This window comes from Empidonax traillii, unplaced genomic scaffold (assembly GCF_003031625.1).
Source record: "Empidonax traillii isolate 1590-97213 ecotype Southwest subspecies unplaced genomic scaffold, ASM303162v1 scaffold404:size960789, whole genome shotgun sequence".
Classification (NCBI taxonomy): Eukaryota; Metazoa; Chordata; class Aves; order Passeriformes; family Tyrannidae; genus Empidonax; species Empidonax traillii.
In genome coordinates this window covers 809,583-836,935 of record NW_020955597.1, presented here as the reverse complement: position 1 = coordinate 836,935, position 27,353 = coordinate 809,583, and the positions used below count along the sequence as shown (strand labels likewise).

The window sequence follows — 27,353 nt, the reverse complement described above, 5'->3', positions numbered from 1 at the left end:
TAACCTTTTTTTTTTTTTTTTCATAATTTTAAAACAGCAAATGCGGCAAAAGAGTAAGCAGCAAGCCAAAATAGAAGCCACGCAGAAGCTTGAACAAGTGAAAAATGAGCAGCAGCAGCAGCAGCAGCAACAGCAGCAGCAGCAGCAGCAGTTTAGTTCACAGCAGCTTCTGAACCAGTCTGGCTCAGACACACCCAGCAGTGGGATCCAGAGCCCCTTAACGCCACAGACTGGCAATGGAAGTATGTCTCCTGCACAACAGACATTCCATAAGGATCTATTTACAAAGCAGCAGCTCCCTGCTACGCCTACGTCGTCGTCGTCCTCAGATGATGTGTTCCTCAAACCACAAGCCCCACCCCCTACTCTGACCCGAATCCCAGTACACGATTCACTGTCTCAGTCTCAGACTCCTCAGACATCATCACAGCAGATGTTTTCTCCAGGTTCCACAAACACAAGACCTCCCTCTCCAATGGATCCATATGCTAAAATGGTGGGAACACCCAGACCAGCACCCATTAACCAGAACTTCGTTAGAAGGAACGCCATTGCCCCATTAGATACCTGTGCAGCGCAGTCATCCGTATCCCGGCCCGTTCAGGGAGCCGAGCCGTCGGGAAGCAGGCCTTCACCAGTCAGGGATTCATGTTCTTCATCTCCAGGGAGCAGTGATCCCTATGCAAAGCCACCAGACACGCCCAGGCCTGTCATGGCAACAGAGCAGTTCTCCAAACCCTTGGGGGTCCTGAGATCCCTGGAACAGTCAGGGAAGGTTCCTTTAGCAGCTGGAAGCGGCGATCCCTTTACTAAACCGGCTCCTAGAACTGATACATTTCAGAGACAGAGAGTAGCCTCTGCTGATGCCTATGCACGGCCTCCCTTGACTCCGACTCCCGCTCCTGATGGGAGCCCTGGACCTTTTAAAACTCCAATGCGCCCTCCTCAGTCCCCACAGGATCCCTACTCATCCATGCCAGGCACCCCCCGGCGCGTGGCTGTGGATCCCTACGAGAGGCCCGCTCTGACGCCCAGGCCGGTGGACAACTTCTCCCATAATCAGGCTCCCGATCCGTACAGCCAGCCTCCCCTGACCCCCCACCCTGCCATAAAGGAGCCTTTTGCCCACCCACCCCGGATAGCGCGGCAGCAGAGCGATTCTTTCCCTCAGGCTGGGCCCATCTCAAGGCCAGCTTCTCAGGATCCCTATTCCCAGCCTCCAGGTACTCCTCGGCCAGTTGCTGATCCTTACGCCCAACCCCCAGGAACTCCTCGGCCCGCCACAGTTGATCCATATATGCAGCAACCCCCAACACCGAGACCTTCCCAGCCGGCAGATTTGTTCTCTCAGTCCCCAGGAAACCAGAGACATTCTGATCCTTATGCCCAACCTCCCGGAACACCAAGGCCAGTTCTCAATGATCCCTATTCTCAGCAACCAGCAACTCCAAGGCCAGGGATTTCTGAGGGTTTTAACAGACCTGCAATGACAAGACCGGGGCTGATGCCAAACAGAGATCCTTTCCTGCAGACACCGCAGAGCAGGTTGCAGGGCACTTTCGTCAGGCCATCAGATCTGTGTTCTCAAACTCCCAGACCTGCAGGACCTGCAATAACAGACTCATTTAGCCATGGTCCAGCTGCTCCAGCACGGGACCCGTATGATCAACCACCAATGACTCCAAGACCTCAGCCAGAATCTTTTGGAACTGGTCAACTGGCCCATGATGCTGCCGAACAGCCACGGCCTGGATCTGAGGGCACCTTCAGTGCATCTGGAAATTCTCCGATGACTTCTCAAGGACAGCAGTTTCCCAAAGTTTCACAAGTTCCTGGCCCAGCACCCACCACAGGAGTAACAGATACACAGAATACCATGAATATGTCTCAAGCAGATACTGAAAAGTTAAGACAGGTGAGGATAATGTTGAATACTGATGGTAATAAAATTTCATAAATAGAAGAATTTCCCCCATTCTTGTTAATATTTGAAGTTTCTTGTAATTAAACATAGCTATATGTAAGATAAGAATTATCTTAATTTACTTAGTATGCTAATTTGGTCCACCTGGATAGAAGCACAACATGTACAATATAGAAACATCAGTAATTTTTAAGGAGTTTGGACAAAAGGAATCAAAAAAAGGAAGCAAAGGCTGTCTTTGAAGCCATTGCAGGTGTAGATGGTTGGTCTGTAATAGCTCTTTTAGCTAGAGTCTTAAGGGAAAAAAACATCTTGCACAGACAATTTGTTCTGTTCTGTAACAGATGAGATGTGGAACTGGTTGTCAGTGACTTCTTCACTGGCTGGAAAAGCAGGTACAGGCAAAGATCTCAGACCAGACATCTGACTTTTTAGTTGGCCAACACGTTGATGTGAATCCTACCCTTGGTCACTGCTCTTCTTGAGGCACTTTCACTCCAGGTTTCTGTCATTGAATGTTTGACCAACACTCTTGCTGAGAATAGAATTACATTCAGCTCATGGAAAACTGCTCACTGTTTTGTTTGGAAGGAGTGTTGGGAAGTGGACTTGGTGGAAAATTGGTAGTATTTATCATACAGAGAGTAAATTCGCAGCTGTGGCACAAACCTCTTGCTGAATTTTCTTCAGTGGACCTCTAGTTGCCCTTGCACTTTTCATGTGGCAACAGGGCCTGCATTGTTGGAATAGAAAAAACAAAATTTCCTTTAATTTTAATTGATAGAATGGATTCACACCATACATTTTAACAAGAGGTCTGAATGTTAAGTTGCATCACCAGCACCTTGCACCGTTTGACCCCCCTTCTCATTTCTGAGGTGATTACGGTAGTTCTTAATATTTTTCTGTAGTGACTGAAGAATTTCTTTCCTCCAAAAAGCTTAACCTAGCAGAGTGTAACACTTCAAGATGTGTCAGTTGGCAATGTCAAGCGTAATGATTTATTTTTTTTTTTTCAAACAGCGCCAGAAATTACGTGAAATTATTCTGCAGCAACAGCAGCAGAAGAAGAACGCGGTTCGCCAGGAAAAGGCCTTGCAGGATGCAGCAGCTCCTGCCCATGCGGCTCCTCTTCAGCACTGGCAGCAAGACAACTTAAATCCGATCTTTAACCGCCCCCCTCCTCCATACCCTGGCAATATCAGGTCCTCTGCAGTCCCTCCCGGGGGGCCGAGGTTCACCGTGTACCCAAAAGACCAGCGTGGGCCGTTTCCTGCCGATGGGCAGTTCAGTAGACCCCAGTTTCCAGGCGACATGAATGCCATGGGGATGAGACCTCATGGCCTTAGGTGAGCTCTTGGATCTCTTAAACCCAGGGTATTACAGGGGTCGTTAGATAAAGGGGATTTTTTTGGATGAAGAAATATCTGTGTTGTCCGCAGTAGCTGGTAACCTTTCTGAAGTTGGTATGTGCAGTGTGTTTTCCTGTGTTTTGCAATAACAGTGTTTAACACCCTTTTACTGGGAATTAATCAGAAATAAAAATTGAGAAGCCGCATTTCTTTAAAACAAACAAACAAAAAAGTGAAAGGTCAGACTTTGTTTTTGATGTCTTAATAATGAATAAGTATAATATTCTTCTTTTCGTTTCCAATGAATAAGGAATCAAATGTCAGCTTCTGTCTGTGCCATTTTTACAGTGAATGCTTTGATGTAAAATGAATACCAGTATCAATTCATTACCATCTCAGGAATTATGGTTTTCAGTATTTGTATTTATTTCAGTAATTTCTCAATCGATGCACTATTATTTTTTACACTGGGTTGCATTAACATGTATTTTATTTACTAGGATAGTTCTGACTGTCACAGTTTTCTATCCATTATTATTATTATTGAAACTGAAAACAGGTTGTTTATTAAACATAATTAAAGCAATTATTTTATTGTAGTCATAAAACTCATTTAAATGTAAGCATAATCAGTCAAAATATTTATTTAAATATCTTAATGAATGCATCACTTAAAGCATTTTAGTGAATAGCTATTTAGTCAGATATGCCAGACTAGGCAGTCTTAGGGGGAAAAAAAAAAAAGGTTACTCAGTCTTCCATGCTTTATTTTAGATATGGGTTTCCAGGAGGTGGCCATGGTCCACCCTCAGGGCAAGAACGTTTGCTCGGTCCCCAGCAGCCGATGCAGCGCCCCGGAGTTCCCCCCCAGCTGAGAAGATCCCTGTCCATTGATATGCCTTGGCCAGTGAACAATCCACAAATGAATAACAGCTCCGGGATCTCCCAGCATTTCCCTCCGCAGGGAATTCCCGTTCAGCAGCACAATATTTTGGGTCAGGCGTTCATCGAGTTACGTCACAGAGCTCCCGACGGGAGGCCGAGGCTGCCCTTTAATCCTTCTGCTGCAAATGTCATGGAAGCAGCAGCTCAGCATCAGCGACACTCGGGGTTCATGCCCAGGCAGGATTTTCCAGGCCCGAGACAGGCAGAACCGCTGAGACATAATTCTCAAGGAATGCCCAGCCAGTTGCAGATGTCTACAAGTCTGGAGCACATGTCGCAATCTCAGCAGGATCAGATCAATCCTGACAACCCACCTGCACTTGTAATGCGTTCTCTAGGTCATCAGCCAGTTGCTGATGCATTCCCAGGACCATCTTTGTCCACATCTGCACCGGGAGATGAATCTGCAAACTTGCAGATTCCCAACCAGCCAAGTGATGGTCTAGAGGAAAAGCTTGATCCTGATGATCCTGCTGTAAAAGATTTGGATGTGAAAGACCTTGATGGGGTTGAAGTCAAGGATTTAGATGATGAGGATCTGGAAAATCTGAATCTAGACACAGAGGATGGGAAAGGAGATGAACTGGACACTCTAGATAATTTGGAAACCAATGATCCTCACCTTGATGATCTTCTAAGATCGGGGGAATTTGATTTAATTGCATACACAGACCCAGACCTTGACGTGGGGGATAAGAAAGGAATGTTTAATGAAGAACTAGATCTTAATGTCCCCATTGATGACAAACTAGATATCCAGGGCAAGGCAGAAGAACCCAAACAGAAAGAACAAGGTGATGCAACTGTTGCCCCTCCTGAGAACCAGTCTCCACCAAAGAAATCCACTACAGAAAATGAAATTAAAACAGAAGTACTTTCCCCGAACACTCAGGAGGAAAAGAAGAATGAAAATGAAAAAAGTGATGGAAATGCTGAATCCACGAGTACTCAACAGGCTGCTGAAGTGGAGTTAAAGGATGGAGAAAAGACTCCTGCACAGCCTGCTAACCCAGAATTCCCTGACAAAACTACTGCTGTTCCTAGTCAAGAAACAACTGTGCCTAGTCCAGACGCTCAGGGATCCGCTCCACTACCTGTTCAGGGAGCAGTAAGTTCCTGCAGTATTTCTGGGTCCACCCCAGTGCTCTCAAGTTTGCTGTCTAATGAAAGCTCAGACAGTGCTGAAGCGAGAACTCTGGGATCTCCATCTCAGTCCCTGCCACCCACACAAATGAACCATGGATCAGGTATTCCACAAACACTCATGACACCTGGTGGACAGATCTTGGAAAACACCTTAAATTCAAATTTGTCCATGGTTCCACGAATTAACCATAATTTTTCTCAAGGGTCACCAAATCCAGGATTTATTCAGGGTCAGTCATCTAATCATAACTTTGGGACGGGACAGACATCAAATCAGACTGTGGCTGTACCAAACCGTCCTGGTCCCAGCGGCATCTCTGGTCCCCAGCAGATGATGCTCCCTCAACCATTAGCTCAGCAGCAGAACCGAGAGAGACCCCTCCTGCTAGAGGAACAGCCACTTCTTCTGCAGGACCTTTTGGATCAGGAAAGGCAGGAGCAGCAGCAGCAGCGACAGATGCAAGCCATGATTCGCCAACGTTCAGAGCCATTTTTCCCCAATATTGGTATGTGGGTGACATGTTTGTCTGTGTTCTGGTTATTTTTTTTTTTTTTTTTAATGCAACAATAAATAGTTAAATGATCCCTAGCACTGAAAGAAAGAGGTAGTTCCATGGAGCTTGAAGGTGGCATAGCAAAAATTAACCTTCCTACAGGGAGTGTGGTAATTGAGTGTGTAGGTGGAATTCTGAACTCTAGGGCAAGGCTCCTGTTGTCATTACCAGGATCAGGGTAACTACTCTACTGATAATGTTTGTGACATCAGCTGTGTCACATATTCTCTTTATACTTTGGGCTCTCAGTGTGATATGGAGTAAATGTGTCCTTTGTAAACAACATTTAATGATCAAGTGCAATAGCTGACCTTTTGATACTTGTTCTATCATTTTTATGTTTATGGTTGTTTCATTACATTTTTTTTGCAGTTTTTAGTGTTGTCTCAAGGAAAGGGATCATTGAAAGCTGTATACTAACTCACAGTCTAGGCAAGGCTCAGAAGCATCTCTGATAATTCTGCATGTACTAAAAGCATTTAAGATAAGTTGCTATTGCTTGTTTAATACAGTTTGAGCGTTAAGATCGAGACCATCACTGTCAATTAATTGTTATTAATGAAATACTCAATTTTGAGAATTGTGTTGGTTGTAAGCACTCTGGCCACCAAGGCTGTTCTTTTAGGGCATTAGTGATGGTGTGTCAGCTGCCAACCAAGCTCACAGAAACAACTCTTCTTCCTGAGTCTTAAACCTGTAAATAGAATTTAATAATCTCTTGGATCATAGGCCAAGTTTGGTCTAGAGCCCTTCTCAGACTGACCTGCTTTTGTTTAAATGTTATTATATTTATTACCCATGAATTTTGAAGTGGAGATGACAATTAATGTGAATTAGTGATGCAGTTAGGTTGTTTTAAAGAAGATTTACACACGAACTGGATGTAAACAAGTCAGTTCCAGTTAATAACTTGGAATGCTCAGCTGTGTAATACACTTCTGTTTTTCTCTTACAGACTTTGATGCAATTACTGATCCCATAATGAAAGCAAAAATGGTGGCTCTCAAGGGGATCAACAAGGTCATGGCACAGAGTAACATGGGGATGCCACCAATGGTCATGAACAGGTAGGCAACACTTGATACTATTTTTTAGGGCTGCAAAATGTAAAAGGGAATGATAGAGCTTGGGGAAGCTGTGTGCAGAAACCAAAAAAAAATAAAAGTAAAGAAAAGATCTTAATGCCCTGGAGTTCACAGTCCATGCTAACACAGGACTATCTCCTAAGAATAAAGCCAGCGTGGCAGTAGAAACTTAAAGGTATTCAAATGCATCAGACTTGTGTTCCAGTTGTGATGCCATTGCTCAACACAGCTTCACTGTTGATGCCTTTCTTGTTTTCCCACTTACTAATTAGGTATTGACACATCTCCCACACACTGTGTTAGAAAACTGTGGATGACCATGTAACAGTGAAATTTTATGTTGCAGCATGTCATTTAATGCTGGGTATAATTAAGGTTTAGCCCAGATAGTGGAAGTTTGACCCTCTCTTTAAATCCATTCTGAGGACAAGAGGAGCTGTGAACTGTGCAGGCTGCTGTAGGGTGGGGGAGTCTGTGGGCCAGGAAGGATCTGCAGCTGTTCTTTTTATTATGTGGCCCTTAAAACAGTGTGTTTTCATCTTCTTAACACATTCTTTAGTGTTATGTGATCATACATGTCTTACCAGGGGTGTGCATTTACCCAACGCCACTTGACTGGGCTGGTGACAATGGTATCTAAATGCATTAAACCTTTTCTTTTTAAATCATATGAAATATTTCTTAAATCACATGAAATATAGGAATACCAATACAGATTCTGTGGGCATGTGTGTTTTCACTGTTTTAGCACAGTAGATCATGCTTCTTCTCTTTGAAAAATCTAAAATGCTGTAGTTTCAACCAAGGGCGAATTAGTATTCTCCAGATGTTGATAAAGTTTGGTACAGAAGTTCAAACAAATGTCTATAAAATATTTGTGTGCTTTGTGTAAGTGCAATGTAGTACAAAAGGTTTTCTCTCCCCTAAAACACAATTTTTCAAGGTTGTCTTTTCACTTTATACATCAATAGGTTTCCTTTTATGGGTCAGTCAGTGCCAGGAGCTCAGACCAGTGAAGGCCAAAATCATATGCAACAGGCAATTACACAGGTAACAAAACTTGATATGGGCTTGAAACAAAAGTGTTTAAAAATGGTAAGTACATTTTGGTTATTTTAATCGAATCATGATTTAATATCCTTGTCTCTATGTTTTACTGAAATTTCTAGGATGGAAGTTTGACACCTCAGATTTCTAGGCCTAATCCTCCCAATTTTGGTCCTGGCTTTGTCAGTAAGTAAAGATTTAAAAACTTATTCTGTGGGGTTGTTTCATTTTACAGTTCTGTTTTCTTTAAAATAAAATATCCATAAAAGGATCTCATCTCTCAAAAAGTCATCCTTTTAAAATGAGTCATTTCATCATTACAATGCCAACTAAGGGGTGTGTAGTAAATGCTGTTAATATTTTTTTCTAGAAGAAACACCAGAAGGAAGGAGGGAAACAGAAAATTAACATTATTTGGATCTGTGTGAGAACTGTAATCAATTAACTGCAGACTGCTATGTCAGAAACCTGGTGTTGGGTTGTATTGCAATAATCTGAGCTCAGTGAGAACAACTGTCTGTACTGAGTGGGGTTTTTTTAAAATTTCAGAAGCAAAAAGTTTTGTGCAGTATCTTTGTCATTTGAACAAATACCAGGAAAAGCTTTCCGGGCATTAGTTAAGCAAACCTGGCAGGGAAGCACAATTGCTGAAAGCAGAAATACAGCATATAGCATTTTGCATTCCATGTTTCTGGCTGCCCCAGATCAATTGTAAATCCTGGTCTTTATGATGAGAAAGATTCACTAGCAGAAATCGAAACTGAGCCTACGTTGAGAGGGGAAGACCATGTGTAAAAAATGGTTTCTATCACTACAAATACTTCACTGGATATTTTTGGATAAGAAACAGAAATAAACACCTTCACCTTTTCCAGAAACTGGAGTAGCAGCACTGAGTGCTCAATAAGGAGCCTTTGCAATATTATCTGTATTAATTTCGAGTCAGATTTCACATGGCACTCAGTGTGGCCTCGCTCTGGTTGGGTGGTGGTGGGTTCTGGGCACTTGGGAGAATCTGTTTCTCATTTCAGTAGTAGTTATTCTTAGCTCATTAATATTTCAGTACTTTGGTTTGCACTCCCATGTTGCTCATGTCACTCTCCTTGTTTCCACTCAATTGTCCCTTCAGGATATGTGATTAGTTTAGCAGAATTTATCCTTGAAAGAGCAGGAGCACAAGGCTGTGGTCATACTGAAATCTCACTGCCGTGTGGGTGTCTGTGTTAACCGAACTCTGTTTGCAAGGCAGATCCATGCCCTGTTCCTGGTGTCCCAGCTCATTGCCAGTGGGATCAGGAGACAAAGATAAGATCATCAGACCATCTCTCTCGCTTTCTGCGCTTAGTGCAGATCAGGCATTATCAGACGTGATGGTTTTGCCTCGAGAAAAACATCTGAGAGCAATGGACTTGTGGCAGATGAGCATTTCTCATTTGTGAGAAGAGCAATGTCTCAGTTACAGCCTAAATGAGAGGCATTTATTCATGGTCCAAATGGCACCGGTGCTGAAGGCCCTGTGTGCCGAGGACTGGCGCTGACAAAGTGATTTTTACAAAGACAGTGTCTTTTTTTTTTTTATTTTATTTCATGAATATTTGATGGATGTTTATAATTTTAAATCTTTTTCTTAGAAGCAGTTATAAAAATAGATTTTATGTGTGCAAAAGTCTTCTGCAAACACCAAAAATAATGAGACCATGTTTCCTCTAAGTCTGTGTCCTTGCTCCCTAATCTCTCTCTCTCTACTTGACTACTTCCAGACATCTTCCATGTCCCCTCTTCTGTGGCAGAGCAGGGTACCACCAGGTTCTGTAACTGCTCTCAAAGCTACATTTGCTCACTGGAGAGTGCACATTTGCTGGCTCAACAGAGGGCTAGTGTGTTCTGAAATGAAGGGACTGTGTTAAAAGTTCTTTCTCTCAATAAATGCAGTAATTTAGATCTCCGTCTCCTTTACTCGAATCACTCCAAGAACTTAATATCTCTTGAGATATCAAATTCTCTGTCAAATTTGGCTGAATTTAACCAATAGTTTCTTTGAAAAGGGGAGCAACCTAATTGTTAAACTTGAGCTCTAAAAATGAGAGCTTACCCCCAGGATGGGATCGTACCGTACTTAATTTCCCTTCTTTCTAGATGACTCACAAAGAAAGCAATATGAGGAATGGCTGCAAGACACACAAAAACTCCTTCAAATGCAACAGAAGTACCTTGAGGAGCAGATTGGAGCGCACAGAAAATCCAAAAAGGCTCTCTCAGCAAAGCAGCGTACAGCCAAGAAAGCCGGACGTGAATTCCCAGAAGAGGATGCAGAACAGCTTAAACATGTTACTGAGCAGCAAAGTATGGTCCAGAAACAGCTAGATCAGGTAATCACCTGGAATCCAAAACCTTGGTACCAAGTCACGGTAGTATGACTTTTTCCTTTAAATCTTCTGAAAGATACAGTGGAGTTTAGTTAAAGGGAGCCGCTCCCTTACGTGTTTTTTGTCTTGTAACAGCGTTACTCCAGGTTGTAGGTGACACTGGAGGTGCAGAGGAATATGCTGTGGCAAACGTTATGATAAGAAGCTGGTTTAGTAGTTTATGAAGAGAGGAAATTTCTTGGCAAAATGACTTGCAAGAGATTTCCTGGCACCGTGAAAAGCAAAAATTAAATATTCAGAGAAAAGCCTTAGCACGCAGGGCTTTGTTTCAGGCTTGAATGAACCTCATAACTTGGTCTTTTTCAGGTGTCCTTACATAATCAGAACCTCTTGGTTAAATGCCAGTTCAGTGTTACTCTTTTAAAATCTCTTTTCATTGTATCTTTAGTGTTAGTCTACTTTTATGATCTGTCTCATTCCGAGGTGCTGATCATGAGTGCGTGTTATCTGTTACTGTATCATGGAATAATGCAGGTCAGAGGGATATCTGGAGAGCATCTAGTCATGATCAAAGCAGAACTAGCTTCACAGTTAAATCAGGTTGCTCATAACCTTGCCAGTCAAGTTCTCTAAGTCTCCAAGGGTTGAGCTTTCCCAGCCTCTCTAGGGCCTCTTTTCCTACACCTAACCATTTTCACCAGGTTATGTTTTTCTTTCCTTATATTCAGTTGGAATTTCACATTCTGTGACTGTGATTACAGTAAATGAAATTCAAATTAAACCTGTGATAAGTTCAGTAAATCTATGCTTTGGCCACCAGTACTGAATGCTGCCTTCCTCAAGACCTTGTTTATAAATTATCTGGCATGATAGTCAAGATCAGCTAGTCCTGCTGAAAATGAAAATGCTTTAGAATTATCCTTTATTAATATGAAGGAAAAAATTGGCAGCAGGCAGGTTGCAATGAGGTGATATCTGACCCTCGAGTTCTTGCTCCTGAATTGCTTTCAAGACAAAGCATGAGCTGGACGGGATATTAGTTGGCTTGTCTTTTCACTGTGTGGAAGAGGGATGGAGTGGGTGAATTATATCTATATAATTTCTTTCTTTTTCTTTTTTCTTTTCCTTACACAATGAATCACAAGTAGAATAAATGCAAAGAAAAAAAATAACTTTGACCAATCTTTGTCATCTGTGCATGATTCTAGTCTTACAGTGGAGTTAGACTGAAGTAACAACTGCTGATCATGACATTGGTGGCAGATTCATTTACTGCCCCATAATTATAGTTCTCTTATTTGTAATTTTTTAACTTAAGTTTCATCTACTGCTGGCAAATGCCCCCCCCCGCCTTTCAGCCATGGATTTAGACCAGTCACCCATATCCTAAACGGCGCTTTGTTACACACCTAGTAGGAGATTAAACGAGGTTTTGTTAAAGTATATTTTTAATGACCTTCTGTTATAAGCAATTTGCCACTCTTTCAATTCAGATCAAGTAATTTTTCTGTAATTAGGTTAGGTTTTGTAAAGTCTGTGTATGTATGGAGAGAGAAAAGAGCTCTGGGATCCCTGTGAATTGCTGGCCCCGGACACAGGCGCGGAGCAACCGGAGCTGACTGCGCTCCACGAGCTGATGTGTGACAGGGTTATTAGCCCAGGCACAGAGCCATGGAGACACTGCCAGGCTGTCCCTGCAGCCAGGGCAGTTTGGCTGCCTTGGTGTGGCTCTGTGCCTGTGCTGATACACTGTGCCTTGTTCTCCCCTGCACTGCTAAAATCACCAGGCTGACCTGCACAGTGGGCTCAGGGCCAGCTGGGCATAGTCAGGGCTGGTCCTTTGAGATCCCAGCTAATTCCAAGTACAGTCACGTGGCTGATCCACCCCTGCAGACCCTGGGAGGGAGTAGTGGTTTGGATGCCTCATGGTCCAGAGCCAGCACAGGTTTAGTGCTGGAGAACCATGGAGAAGGAGCACTGGATGTGTGCAGTGCAGATGGATCCAGCTGGTGGCTTTATGCAATGTCACTGTTTCTGTGGCAGTGGCAGTGCCAAGCCAGAGCTCATAAATCATCTTGGACCTGAGATTACTACGTAAATAACCTTTTGGGTGCATCTGTCCTGCAGTCTGCAGTGTGTCCTATGGCATCTCTGTTATCCTGAACTCTCAGGCTTATCCTTTGCCCCAGATAAAGGAGAGGGCTATCAAACATTTTTAATTATGTTACAGACTTTTTCTATCCCTACAAATAAAAAATGGAAGCTGTGGAAGTCATAATCTAGTGAGCAGAAACAAGAGAGAGATTTTCCATAATGTATGTATTCTCAACCAGTGGACTACAAGTTTAAATCAGTTGAGTTGGATATCTTCTGTATTTCTGAAAGGCTCTTTCTTGTCCAGTTGTCACTGTCATGTCCTGCCTTTGACTGTTCCTGCTTACCTTAAACTACAAGGCAAAACTTTTAGTGTCCAAGTTGAGTTTATTTTGATCTTAAAATTTTAAATTTTCAAGGAGCAGTTGTCATTTTCATTTGCTGTGAGAAGTTTGAGGATCTGCCTGTGAATAAATGGGAATCTACCTCACTGTTTTCCTGCAAACTTTTCTTTTTCAATTACATCTTTCAAAAATTTTGCTGATGTATGGACATCATCCATCTCAGTGTTTCCTTTTTCCTCTCTGTTCCCAAATGTTTGTATCCCGTGCATGGATGATAAGAACTGTAGGACAAGGCTCACTTTTGGCTTAGGTTTGTGTACTCCCTAGCACAGTGCAGGCTTGGTTTGTAATTAGGACTTCAAGGCACTGCTATTTTGTCTAAAGTCTTGGGATGGAGAGTATTTCTAAAGAAATAATTGCTGTTTAGTATTAAAAACACTGGGCAGAAATGCTGTTTTTGCCCAAAGTTCATTGCCTACTGAAATTGCAGTGGTGAGTTAACGTGGTTTATGTTGCACAGCCAGCACGTGCCAGAGATGAATAATGACTTTTCATTTTAGATCCGGAAGCAGCAGAAGGAGCACGCAGAGCTGATCGAGGAGTACCGGATCAAGCAGCAGCAGCAGCAGCAGTGTGGAATGGCCCCCCATTCCATGATGCCCGGTGTCCAGGCTCAGCCACCCATGGTTCCAGCAGGAACAGCACCAGCAATGAATCAGCAGAACTTCCCCATGGTGGCACAGCAGCTCCAGCATCAGCAGCATGCAGTGGTGATCCCCGGGCAATCCAACCCAGCCAGAATGCCAAATTTATCCGGATGGCAACCTGCTAATACCCCTGCGAGTCATATTTCCATGAATCCAGCAAGGATGCAGCCTCCAATGACACCGTTGCCGATTACTCCTGGTACTCCAGCTCCTGTGCCTGGTCCAAATGCAGCTGCACAGTCAGGGCCACCCCCAAGGGTGGAGTTTGAGGACAATAACCCTTTCAGTGAGAGTTTCCAAGAGCGGGAGAGAAAGGAGCGTTTACGGGAGCAGCAGGAGCGGCAGCGCATTCAGCTGATGCAGGAGGTGGATCGACACAGAGCTTTGCAGCAGAGGATGGAGCTGGAGCAGCACAGTATGATGGGGTCTGAATTAAATAACAAAACATCCTTGTCTCAGATACCTTTCTTCAATTCTGAGCTGCCTTGTGATTTCATGCAGACCCCGCGGCCTCTGCAGCCATCTCCGCAGCATCAGCAGCAACAGATGGGGCAAATCCTGCAGCAGGGTGCTGTGACCTCCCCTCCTGCCACCAGTTTTATGCAAAGCAGTGAGAGAAGGCCAGTGGGACCTACCGCTTTTGGACCTGATGCGTCTGCCGTTCCAGGCGGAGCCCCCAATTTCCATAATGTAAAACAAACTCATGGGAATCTTCCTGGGGCTGCCTTTACACAGAACCAGGCCAAGCCTCCGTTTCCTTCTGCTGTACCTTCGTCTGCAGTGCTGGGGAGTGGTGCCCCGTGTGGTTCGGACACTAATGTGCCCCAGGCAACCAACTTCCCTGGATCAAGCCAGTCTCTCATCCAGCTGTATTCTGACATAATCCCAGAAGAGAAAGGCAAAAAGAAAAGGACGCGGAAAAAGAAAAAGGACGACGATGCCGAGTCCATAAAAGCCCCGTCAACCCCACACTCGGATATCACTGCACCATCAACCCCAACCATTTCTGATTCTACCTCCACCCCCGTAGTGAACACCCCCAATGAACCACGCCACCAGGATGAGCAAGAGCCAGTGGAGTTAACGGGCCCCTCGACATCAAACGTGGGGGAGAGCCAGAGCTCCCCGGAGCGGGAGGGGAAGCTCCCCGGCAGCCTGGCCCAGAAACAGCCGAGTGGGAATGCAGAGACTGAAAAGGCTAAGACAGACACCCCGAGCAGCATCCAAGAAGTTAAACTGGAAAAGGCAGAGACTGATCAATGCTCAGGTCAAGCTGAGCCTAAAGCAGAAAATCCCAGCAGTATTAAGGTGGAAGAAGACAAGGTCACCTCACAGCCGGCCTCTTCAGCTCAGAGTCCGGCACAGCCAGCCGGCATCCCCGCAGCCAAAGGGGAGTCAGGGAACGAGCTCTTGAAGCACCTGCTAAAAAATAAGAAGTCCTCGTCTCTTCTAAATCAGAAACCGGAGAACAGCCGAGCAGAGGAGGAGGCTTCTGGGGATAAAAAGTTAGCAGAGAAGCAGAACCCAGCTGAAGGAATGGTGAGCCTGATGCTAATTTTGTTACCCAGTGGTTGTAACAAAGCCTAGTTTGTGCCTCATCACGGGCACTTAAAAATATAACAAATTTTAGTATGACTTGGTAGGTCATAATATTCAGAAATCATTAAAATGAAAAGAAAAAGGTTTTCTGCAGAAAACCATCTTTAAAAATGCCACTTTCTAATATTAAGACTAAGGCAAGGTTTTGCAGCATGATTCCTACTTACCCACTAGTGTGTGACAGTACAGAATATGGGGTGTGTGCTGCTTACTTTGGCTCCACCTGAGCAGTGTTATAGGTTGAGCTGTGCAGGGAAGGGCTTCACACCCCTTCAGATGCACATCAGGAGTGTTCTGGGAATGAACCAGGTCCAACACTGGATTTCTGTGTTACAGAACATTTCTGTAATTACTTTTACTTCTGTGAAAGGAAGCATTAATTCTTTATAATAATGGCATTATATGATTTATTAATTTATAGTGTCCCTAAAACGGGACCTAAAGAAAAGTGTTTTCTGTGGGGGTAGGATACACTTTACACTTAGATTTGTTGGTCATTGTAGTGTAATCTTTAGTCTCTACTCAGTTTTGGATTTTGGCTGCCTAAACGCTAATAAATCCTTGAAACAAAATTTAAATGCATTCAAAACCAGTAAATACTGATAAAAGTAAAGGTAATTGTGAGCAGCAGGTAAAACATGTGACAGGGGTCTTAGTGAGAGTATTTGTGGTAGGGGTCACGTAGAGCTGTTTAAAATGATAATGTATTAAACAAAAATTGGACTTTCTTTTGGATTGCCATTCTCTGTTGTGTTACTGAGTCCCATTCTAATTCCTTTTACCTAACTGTGCTTTATTGTGAAGAAAGGCTTTGCAGATTTGTACTGGAAGTATTTAAGCAAGTGGTACAATCCAGAGATGTTTCACAACACTTTTTTTTGTCTCTAACCTCAAAATACTTTTGTGTTACATTAACTTACGTGCCTTTTTTTCTGTCACCAAATCTGCCTTTCATAAGGCCCTCATGAGCATCTCTGAAGGTTTCATGCACATGTATCTTTATTTTAGGGTGTTTTCAAAAGAGAACGTTTCTGGTCTGTGAGTTTTTAAGGCTGTTTTCAGGTGTCAGTGGTGTTAATGATAAGTCATAATTCTGTCTGCAGAGACAGTCTAGCAGTTACAATTTCCATTAAAATACAGTCTGTTATCAGTGAGATTTATTACACTGTGCCTGCGCTTTTAGACCCATGCAGTAAATTAGAATGAACTGTATATTAAAATGTCAAAAAATTCTGCTTCACTTTCATTTTTTATACCAGCAAACTGCAGGGACCCAGATGCAAGGTGCATTTGGGTGTAGCAACAGCCAGCTTCAGAGGACAGATGTTGGACCTGAAACCAAGAAGCAGAGAAATAAGAGAGCTCAGCGGACAGGAGAGAAGGCAGCTCCTCGGTCCAAGAAAAGGAAAAAAGAGGAAGAAGAAAAACAAGCTGTTTACCCCAATGCTGATACCTTCATCCAGCTGAAACAGGTAGGTGTGCAGGTGCTGGGGAAGGTGTCAGGAGGATACCTGAAACAGTGGATTTCTCCTGTTGAATTTTGAGTACAGGGTGGAGAAAATGAGAAATTCTTCAAAACTAGAAAATTTAAAGTTGTGGGTCTGTTTCTGGTTAGAAGATTAAAGCCATGGCAAGTTAGTCTCAAAGCCATGGAGTTCCTGTCAGCTCTGGCAGCCTCTGGATGAACTGTCAGGGAGCGAGAGCCGCAGTTCTGATGGACAGGGGACCACATTCTCTTAACAGAGAGGCCTGTGTTTGACAGTTTTCTGACAGTGGATAAATTCAATTTCTTTTTTTTTTTTTTTTTTCTAAATTAGAAACCACTCTCCTGACGTCTGGAGATTTGCAGTGCTTCTGTATTATACTTAAATTAATCCCTAACTTTTTTTTTTTTTTCTTTCAATACAGCAGCTTTCTCTTCTGCCTTTGGTGGAACCAATAATTGGAGTGAGCTTTGCACACTTTCTCCCCTATGGCAGTGGCCAGCTAAATGGTGGAAATCGACTTGTAGGAAGTTTTGGTAGTGCTACTCTTGATGGGGCTTCAGATTACTACTCCCAGCTCATTTACAAGGTACGGATTTAATCTGGATTTCCATTGTGTGCTCTCTGTGGGAAGAGAAGTCCTTGGCATTATTACTGCTTATCAGAGTTCCTGCCTTTTATGCAACTAGAAAAAAAATAATTTTCCATTGGTAGACTAGATAGTGCAATGGTAAAACCATTGTTTTACTCTCTGAAAGTGAAAATCAGTTCTGGAAACTGTGTTGCAAACTGATTAAAAAATACAAATACTCCTTTAACAAATGGATGCTAAATAGTGAAAATTGTAATTACAGTTTTATGGAGCAGAAAAGGCTGGATTCTCAGTACTTTGCAAAGTCATTGAAAGCATTAAAGCATTTCTTAATGTGAATTAAATGGGAAATAGACTTTTTCTCATTTGTCCACTAAGCCCTAACTAAGAACCTGAGAACTCTGAACAAAATAGACTGTTTGTTGATGAGTTAATAACCCATAGCATTTAAAATTCAGTCTCTGAGATCAGAGTGGCAATATTGGAAGAGCAGCAACGTGGTGAACAGACAGAATCAAATTTGCTGCTTGGATACCTTAATATAAAAACTTATTAACTTATTAAAACCAATGGTGTTTACTCCAGCCTTATATGGTGTGTAAGCTGAGAATGTGACTTAACAGAAAGTTGCTATGGTCAAAAGTGAGTAATAAGTATTAGCTTTGTAGGCATGACTGCAATAAGAACAGATACTGAAGTTCTCATTTAATTTTCATTTAAAATACGGGCAAGTTAAGCTGGTGAGAAGTAGCCTGGAGTGTGAACTTGCAGAGTATCTGCTTCTCCATGGTAACTGCCTCAGTGACAGCTCATCATGTGCTAAAATGTGAGGCAGCTTCCCTTTCAGTGAAAACTGGGTAAGCTGACTTGCTTATGGTAATGGAGTCACTGTGGAACAGCTCTCAGTCTGAAGGTGAGACCTTTGCTGAGACTGTAGGAACTTGTTGCTGTTCCCAGGCTGTTCCTTCTTTCCCAGGCCTGTTCTTTGCGCATTTCTGTAAATAATTTAGCCAGATCTTCTTTTGGTAATGTATTTGATAGTGTTTACACATGTAAATTACTTCTCTGGTATCACTGATGTAAGAAAAGCAAAGCATTGTGTCTTTCATAGCAGATACCTTGATGCATTTTGTCACGTGTTTGAGAATTAACCATCGCTGCTCATCAGTGCTACGTCTGGGTGTAAAGCTCTGTAGGCAGGTTACGTTGTCTGGTAGGAACCAGGCAAGTTTTCACCCTGTGTTCCATGGCTGATTAATGGTTCTTTAATTACTCCCATGCAGCAGAACAACCTGAGCAATCCTCCGACCCCCCCAGCCTCCCTCCCTCCCACCCCTCCGCCCGTGGCCTGCCAGAAGTTGGTCAATGGCTTCGCAACCACGGAGGAACTTGCTGGCAAGGCTGGTGTGCTGGGAGGCCACGATGGTAAGGCTTATCCTTGTTGGTTCTGTTTGTAGCAAACTGCAAAATACACCACAGAATATCCTGAGTTGGAAAGGACCCCCAAAGATCATCGAGTCCAACTCCCAACCCTGCACAGGACACCCCAACAATCCCACTCACATGCCAGAGAGTGTTGTCCAAATGCTCCTTGAGCTCTGTCAGGCTTGGGGCCATGACCAGTTCCCAGGGGAGCCTGTTCCAGTGCCCACCCACCCTCTGGGTGGAGAACATTTTCCCAATATCCAACCTAAACCTCCCCTGACACAACTTCAGGCCATTCCCTCTGGTCCCTTCAGTGGTGACCAGAGCAACACCTGCCCCTCTGCTGCCCCTTGTTTAGAAGCTGTGAGGTCTCCCCTCAGTCTCCTCTTCTCTTAATTATCTCCTAGGATGATTTTCAGTTGCAACAGTCCTTTTTTGAAAGCAGCATGCCCAGACTTTTTAAGGTTGTAATCATTATTATCCAGCACCATTTTACACCAGTGGAGTGCCAGATGTCGGTGCCTTTTCCTTGTCCCCTTTCAAAAACACGTTGAGAGCTAGAAACCCTCTTAAGAAATGAAGAGGAAAACCTTAAAATCAGGTTTTTTGTGTCCAGTACATATGACTAACCAGTTAGTGGAATGAGATCAAAGCACTCTACCCAAAATGTATGCAGTCACTGTGTATTTTCTGATGCTTATAATTTGGTCAGTTAAAATTGCTTTCTATTAAATAAAACTTTATACTGCCTCTTTGTAAGGACTGTTCAGTGATTAAAGTCCCTTTCTCACACCGCTTTTCTTTTGTTGTTACAAAGTTGTTGATTTTTATTTTTTTTTTTTAGTTTTGTGGGTTTTTGGAGTAAAAGAAGCATCCTCTCCTACTGGCAGAAGGCACACTCAAAAACCCTGTTTGCTCAAAATCTGCAGGTTTTTGTAAAGAGGGAGATTAATCATGGTCAAAATTTTTTGAACTCCAAGTGGCTGAGAGTGGTGTCACCATCAGGGACCCCACCCATGCCCAGCAGACAGGATGTCTATCACTATCCAGATGTCTCATTGTGCTCTGCCTTTCTGGTTTTAGTTACCAAAGCTCTGGGGCCGAAGCAGTTCCAGTTGCCTTTCAGACCACAAGATGATTTATTAGCGAGAGCAATGGCTCAGGGCCCAAAAACTGTGGATGTTCCTGCTTCCCTTCCAACACCACCTCACAACAATCAGGAGGAGTTAAGGTAGGTTTTCCTTGACATCTTCAAAATTGTATTTGGAGCAGATTGTGTGATCTTTTGGTAGGAGTGAGGAAATCAAATCCGTTGTGGCCAGGCACATAGAGCAGGGAACGGAATGGGAACATTTTAACTCTTAATATTCCATGTGTGGAGTAAGTGAAATAGGGGATTTGTGCCATTGCTAGATTGTAGATTCTGTTAAATGGTTAGGAATTCCTAACTTTGCTCTCTTAAAAGTGGAAGAAAACCATACAAATAGGTATTTTTCCTGGAGCACTGTGGTACTGTAGCACCATGGCAGGTACTGCTGTACCAGCAACAGGACTGTGCCAGCCTGAAACTCCCCAGCTCCACTCCGTTTTCCATGTGAGGACTGGCTGGAATGTGAGTCTCCCTGCAAAAGTCTTCCCTTTTGCTTCCCTTTCACTTGCCTAACCAAAATCTGGATGTCTTTGAGACACTGTGTGGACAAGGGAGATGGGCTGGTGAATACACTTAAACCAGAAAGTCGAAGTATTAAATGTTAGTTTTTTTACAGAGGTAGATAGAGCCATGGGGAACAGAGGGTTTGGCTCCATTACTGCCTCTGTTTTCCTCTATGGAACTTTCCCAAGAAACCACTCTGTGCAATGGAATATGAGACACCCAGAAGTGATGGCCAACCATCCACTTGTGTTCGATGGCTAGTAGGAAGAAGCAAGTTCATTTTAGCTCCCTGTCATGATTTGTAACTTTGACTTGTCAGAAAGTTTTTGTCTGTTTCCAAAGCAGCTTTTTTTTTGGGTTTTGTTCCAGGGTTCAAGATCACTGTGAGGACAGGGACACTCCAGACAGCTTTGTTCCTTCTTCCTCTCCCGAAAGTGTGGTGGGAATGGAAATTAGTCGGTATCCAGACTTGTCGGTTGTAAAGGAGGAGAACCCAGAACCTGTACCATCTCCCATCATTCCCATCCTACCCAGCAGCACTGGAAAAGGTGAGAGTTCACTGCAACAGTGAACAGCTACAACCAGGATTTTTTTTGTGTTCCCATGTGTGCAGGATTAACATGCTGTTTTCTGTTTTAATTCCAGGTTCAGAAGCCAAAAGGAATTATATAAAATCAGAGCCTGGTTCAGGAGCATTACCTGGTTCTGGCTTCTTTGCCTCCCAGCTTGGACCATCCCAGAATGGTCCTAAATCTGGCCTTATATCTGTAGCAATTACTTTACATCCCACAGCTGCTGAGGTAAAAGAAATAAGATGGTATTACATATATAAAGTACAACAGCAGTTAATATATTTTATATATAGTGACTCTGAAGGGGTTATAGCACAGTAAAAGCAGCTGTTACAAAATTCTAATAATTTATATTTCTGCTATCCGAACTGCCTGCCTGATAAAAACAAAGGCATGTTTTTATTATTATTTTTAGAACATCGGCAGCGTTGTAGCAGCATTCTCCAACCTGCTCCACGTCAGAATTCCCAACAGCTACGAGGTTAGTAATGCTCCAGATGTCCCATCCTCCATGGCAGCCGCCAACAGTCACAGAGTGAACCCATCTATGGAGTACAGGCAGCACTTGCTCCTCCAGGGTCCTCAGGCAGGATCCATGGGACCTGCCAGGATTGTGGGGTCTTATGGACTGAAGCAACCCAATGTGCCATTCCCTGCAAACAGCAACGGTGAGTGGGCTTTGACTTCCAGGTGTTCAGCACCCTCGTTTTAACTGAGTCGGTATTAATGCATTTCAGCCTCATGAATCCATGCTCTAAGTAGTGCTTTTCTATTCGATGTGGACCTGCTCCTGGTGTTACTCATAACTTAGTTCTGATCCATCTCTGACTTCCATTGTGTTGTCCACATCACTATTAATGAGGCATTTCTTCCACAGTTCCCAGCATGATTAGTGTTTTTTTGTCCAGTCTGGTTTTAAATCCATCAATCAGAAAGATTGTTCCCATGCTGGAAAGCTTGTTTCAGCCTGTATTCCTGTGTCAGTTTAATTACTTATTTCTTATACAAGAAAGTATTTTTGCCTTGTTGTTTGCACAGCGAAGTTTAGGTCCTATTTATACAATTTCCTCGTCAGGATGAGGTTTAAAGCCTGCATTCCATACCCTATCTAGGAGAATGCTCCTCTAGACCTCTGTGACCTCTCATAAATTGGGTTTAAGCTGATCCAGCCTCTAACAGATGATCTGTTCCCCAGGTCTGGCTGGCTATAAGGATCACAGCCAGAACATGGCAGAAGGCTCAGCGCTGAGGCCTCGCTGGTGCTCTCACTGCAAGGTCGTGGTTCTGGGCAGTGGAGTGCGGAAATCCTTCAAGGACCTGCCTTTCCTCAAACAGGTCAGTACCTGAAGGGCACAGCTCAGTCCCTGCACTCAGCTGGGGCTCCTGGCATGTAACAGGGTGGCAAAAAGTCCAGTGCTTTTTGTGCCCACCAAGAGCACCTCCAGCTCCCTTTCTGGTCGCCCTTCTGTGCGTGTCCTAATTTAGGATGGGACGTTCAAGCACATTTGTAGTACAGATAAAAAAGGTCAAAGTTGCTACTTACGTAAAATGAATTTCAGTACATTTCATAAAACAGTTCCCATCTATGGCAGTTTCCAAAGTTCTGCTGCAAACCTCCTTCCCTGACCACTTCAGGGACCTTAATTCAAATTTGTAAGGCATGGCACCGTGTTCCCAGGGGGACCTGTAAGAGCAGGAATACTTGCACTCTTTTTGGTCAGGGATCAGATGTCGGTCTCAATCTCTTGTATTTACATTGGGAACTTCAAAAAGTGCCATTGCTCTTTAAATGACGTGAATGTAACTGCACCACAAAAGCATAGTCAGAACTTACACACAAAACTAAAGGGCTCATGAAGCCAGGAATGCAGTGAATTCCCAGTAAGGTTTTGCAGATGGATCAGTAGATAAAACAGCGTGATCTGGCTTTGATTAGGCTGAAATGAGATGTTCTTTTGCCATCCAAGGATAAAAGAAGATGGATTTTGCTCTGCAAGAGTGCCTATGGAGCAGATGGGTGCATGGTATAGAATGTTTTATTTTGATTGTTAACTCCTGTGAGTGGCAGGAAATGTTGAAGAACAAGGGTGTAGGTGGTGGTGGCATTAGATCTGTCAAATAATCAAGTATTTATATCACAGTAGCGCTCATTATTTCACAAATGTTCTACAAATACAGAGTTTCCAGCCAGATTGGAAGACTTGTTTCGTTACACTTATTATGTGAAGAATGGTATTAATGTGCACTGCTGATAATATTCTGTGTTTGATTCCCAGGATTCCCAAGAAGGCTCTGATAAAATGAAGGACATTGTATTCTGTAGCAACAACTGCTTTGTTCTTTATTCAGCAGCTGTGCAAGCAAAAAACTCAGAGAACAAAGTAAGTATCAAACACTGGCAGGCCCAAGTGAGCCAAAATTATTGCAGCTATTTGTTGGAGAACAGAAAAGGGGTGAGGGGGGGAGTTTGCACTTCATTTGAGAGGTTTATAAATTAATTGCTCTGTATTCAAACGTTCAGATTCTGAACCAGCGGCGTGAAGTAAAATTCATATTTGCAGAACTTGGTGTCTGACAGATGCCTGGTGGAACAGCAGCCACGTTTGGCTGCCCTCCCAGACTTTGAAGATGAAGTCACAAAAAATTAGTCATTCAAGTTCTCTGGGCATTGTACACAACCACAGACACGTTTTTAAGGGCCGAATCCTGCAATTGGATTTGGCTTATACAGTAAAAAAAAAAAAAAAAAAATAAATTTACAACTGTGCAAATAAGAACTGAACGGCAAGTTTGCAAAAAGACTCATTTGTTCCACGTACCTGGGGAAATACAATCCTGTTCTCTGACTTTGTCTGGGCTGAGCTGCTGTTGGAAAGCATTGATTACCAAAACTCCAGTAAAGAGCCTGTCAGCTGACAGTGACGAGGAAAAGGAGGTTCTTATCCTACTTACTTTTTTCAGAAGAAATTAAATAAAAAAATACAGCCCTGGAGGAGAAGATAACTGTGTGTACATCCACATCCTTCTAGTGTCCCTTGTAGCTCATTTTTAGTTGAATTTAAACGGTAGCGTTTCTGTACAAGTGCATCAGCATGTACATAATTAAGCTAATTAAATGTCATGTTCAGCCTCTTGAGAATTTAATTTACTCTTTCAAGATTAATCACACAAACCACATTAAGCACTTCATAATCTAAACTTCCTTTGTTGTTCTTGTTTTCTCTCCTTGTTTTTTTTTTAACAAATCTCTGCAGGTATAATTCTTGTTTACTGTGACTGAGTAGTTAAGTCCTTGAGGTGTATTTAATCTAGAGCTCTGCAGGAATTTCCTCTTTACTTTTTTCCAGGAAAAAAAATATGTGGCATTAATTCTAAATCTTCCCCTTCTACCAAATACAAGATTCTTACGCTCTAAATTAATTCTGTGACCCATATTTTAAGGTTATTTTGTGTTGTAACAAAACTTTCGAAGAATTCCTAAGAACTGAATCTGCCAGTCAGCTTGCCGAGGGCACTTGAGGGGTTTTGCATTGAAAATCTGCACAAGGGGTTATTTGTGCCTTGTCTTGTGTATTAAAAGGGCATCATGTTCGAGTTGGGCTGGGAGAACTTTTGTGCTCTGTATCCTGGCTGTGGTAACGCAGGTCAGGATCATTTCCATCTCTCTCTCTCTTTTGCTGCATCTTGATTTTAGGCATTTTGTGAGAAGCCTCTCCCATAGTGACCTGACCGTGTTTTCAGGATACATTTAATGGTTGACAAGTTTGGGGTTTTTTTCTTAAAGAGTTTTCTGTCGCTTACCAGGAATCGGTCCCGTCTCTGCCGCAGTCGCCGATGAAAGAGAGGCCGCCGAAAGCATTCCATCAGTACAGCAACAACATCTCCACTCTGGACGTCCACTGTCTGCCTCAGCTGCAGGAAAAGATTTCTCCACCATCATCACCCCCCATCATGTTCCCCCCCGCGTTCGAAGCGGCCAAGGTAGAGGCAAAACCGGACGAGCTGAAGGTAACGGTGAAACTAAAACCCAGGTTAAAAGCAATACACAGCAGTCTGGAAGACTGCCGGCCTCCCAGTAAGAAATGGAAAGGAATGAAGTGGAAAAAGTGGAGCATTCAGATTGTGATTCCTAAAGGATCATTCAAACCTCCTTGTGAAGAAGAAATAGACGAATTTCTTAAAAAACTGGGCACAACCCTTAAACCAGACCCTGTGCCTAAAGACTACAGGAAATGTTGCTTCTGTCACGAGGAAGGTGATGGATTAACTGATGGACCAGCAAGGCTTCTTAACCTGGATTTAGACCTTTGGGTCCATCTGAACTGTGCTCTTTGGTCTACAGAAGTCTATGAGACACAAGCTGGTGCCTTAATAAACGTGGAACTAGCTCTGCGACGAGGCTTGCAGATGAAATGCATGTTCTGTCACAAAATGGGTGCCACCAGCGGTTGTCACAGGTTAAGGTGCACCAATATTTACCACTTTACCTGTGCCATCAAAGCACAATGCATGTTTTTTAAAGACAAGACCATGCTTTGCCCCATGCACAAACCAAAGGGAACTCACGAGCAGGAGCTCAGTTACTTCGCGGTCTTCAGGAGGGTGTACGTCCAGCGCGACGAGGTGCGGCAGATCGCCAGCATCGTTCAGCGCGGGGAGCGCGACCACACCTTCCGCGTGGGGAGCCTGATCTTCCACGCCGTGGGTCAGCTGCTGCCACAGCAGATGCAGGCCTTCCACTCCTCCAAAGCCCTCTTCCCCGTGGGATATGAGGCCAGCCGGCTGTACTGGAGCATGAGATACGCCAACAGGCGCTGCCGCTACCTCTGCTCCATCGAGGAGAAGGACGGGCTCCCCTTGTTCGTCATCAAGGTGGTGGAGCAGGGCCACGACGATCTGGTCCTTACCGACACAACACCTAAAGGTAAATATTGTGAACTAAGATCGTGACTGTTGTGGTTGGCTGTTTGTTGTGCTGATACCTGTGGTATGATACCTGTTTCAAATGACTGTTGCAGGCACTGCTCTAACCCAGTGCTTGCAAGTGACCTTCCAGGGCCCATTTTTAATATCGTGCTATGAAGACTGAGGACACCTTTGAAGAAACTGTGTAGGCTAGAGACAAGAAGACTTGTTCCAAGTCCACAGAGGAGACACAAGATTGAGTATTGAAAAATAATTTAAAGTAGTAGGAATGTCAGCACAGGTTTCCTCCTATGAAAAATTACTTTGTTTAAACACAGTACCATTGCTCAGTTATCTTCAAATCAGCTGGGCTCAAGTTGGGGAGCATTTAGAAGATATTTGAGTGTCCGCATTGTTCTCAGAGTGCATAAACATCTCTGGCAGGATGAAGAATACATTGGACCATAAATGTATGGGCAGGTCTTGGAAAACAGCTTATGGATGCACGTGGGGGTTATAATAGTCCTGGTCGTGACTCCTTTGTGCTGCAGGTGCTGATGAACTCAACCTTGCTCTGTCCAGTCAGGCCAGTGCCAGGGAATTGTCCAGCAAGTGCTGGCTACAGTCCATCAGTGGAAATGGAGTATAGAGTATATCGTGTATTTTCAGAAAATTCTACTTTTGCAGGATTTCTCAAGAGAACCTATCCATGCATGCTGAGAACACTAAAAGCTTCATTCCTGAGAATCAAGGGTGCAGAGCTGGTGGTGTGTTTGTTTGGGATTTGTAAATCCCCAAAATTAGCAGCTCTCCAAATCATTCTCCACATTTTAGACCCCAGCCTGGTTGTGTAGGCAAGAACAAAAGCATTCTCAGTCCTGGGTTCAGGTTCCCCTATCCTCGGGCAGTCAATTTAAAACCGGTGCAATGGTGTTTTGATCACTGTAATTCTTTCCTGATGGTTGTGTAGGTGTGTGGGATAAAATCTTGGAACCCGTTGCTTCTGTTAGAAAAGAATCTGAAATGCTCCAGCTGTTTCCCGGCTATCTGAAGGGTGAAGACCTCTTTGGTTTGACAGTCTCTGCAGTGGCCAGGATTGCCGAATCGGTGAGTCCCCCCCACCCCGGTTCTTGCTGGATGACCCCGAGTGTTGGAGAGACACGTGAGAAGGGGAACAGGAAGAGGTGTGGGAAAGTAAATATTTTGTTGCACACAATGAACACCTAATCACTTGGATTTTTTTTTCTTTTTCTCTCTTTTTGTCTGTTTCTTTGCAGCTGCCAGGGGTTGAGGCCTGCGAGAACTACACCTTCCGCTATGGCCGAAACCCCTTAATGGAACTTCCTCTTGCCATCAACCCCACGGGCTGTGCCCGTGCCGAGCCTAAAATGAGTACCCATGTCAAGAGGTTTGTGTTAAGGTATTTTGTTTTAATTTCACATAGTACAGCCCAGGGTTTATAGGCTGCTTAGGGTTATTTGTGCTTTCGTCTGCTGCTTACAAACCCTGTCGTCCTTGGCTGTGTATGTGCATGTCAGAGGAACCGCTTTGTGTCTCC

General features: G+C 43.6%; 1 protein-coding gene across 7 annotated transcripts in view; it reads left to right on the top strand.

Annotated features, from left to right (window-relative positions):
* The window catches only part of KMT2C (lysine methyltransferase 2C), a 145,554-nt gene that overhangs the window by 113,358 nt on the left and 4,843 nt on the right, over positions 1 to 27,353 (top strand). For 6 of the 7 annotated variants that reach the window (XM_027893728.1, XM_027893730.1, XM_027893727.1 and 3 more), the window contains 20 exons: positions 38 to 1,915; positions 2,948 to 3,273; positions 4,051 to 5,873; positions 6,877 to 6,988; positions 7,978 to 8,056; positions 8,176 to 8,239; positions 10,190 to 10,422; positions 13,418 to 15,103; positions 16,423 to 16,635; positions 17,072 to 17,236; positions 18,523 to 18,664; positions 19,748 to 19,895; positions 20,688 to 20,866; positions 20,964 to 21,118; positions 21,306 to 21,558; positions 22,086 to 22,225; positions 23,167 to 23,271; positions 24,695 to 25,814; positions 26,766 to 26,902; positions 27,073 to 27,215. In XM_027893728.1, the coding sequence (XP_027749529.1) occupies positions 38 to 1,915; positions 2,948 to 3,273; positions 4,051 to 5,873; positions 6,877 to 6,988; positions 7,978 to 8,056; positions 8,176 to 8,239; positions 10,190 to 10,422; positions 13,418 to 15,103; positions 16,423 to 16,635; positions 17,072 to 17,236; positions 18,523 to 18,664; positions 19,748 to 19,895; positions 20,688 to 20,866; positions 20,964 to 21,118; positions 21,306 to 21,558; positions 22,086 to 22,225; positions 23,167 to 23,271; positions 24,695 to 25,814; positions 26,766 to 26,902; positions 27,073 to 27,215 (9,101 nt within the window). The remainder of the gene's footprint in view (positions 1 to 37; positions 1,916 to 2,947; positions 3,274 to 4,050; positions 5,874 to 6,876; positions 6,989 to 7,977; positions 8,057 to 8,175; positions 8,240 to 10,189; positions 10,423 to 13,417; positions 15,104 to 16,422; positions 16,636 to 17,071; positions 17,237 to 18,522; positions 18,665 to 19,747; positions 19,896 to 20,687; positions 20,867 to 20,963; positions 21,119 to 21,305; positions 21,559 to 22,085; positions 22,226 to 23,166; positions 23,272 to 24,694; positions 25,815 to 26,765; positions 26,903 to 27,072; positions 27,216 to 27,353) is intronic. The other variant, XM_027893724.1, reaches the window with a different exon arrangement.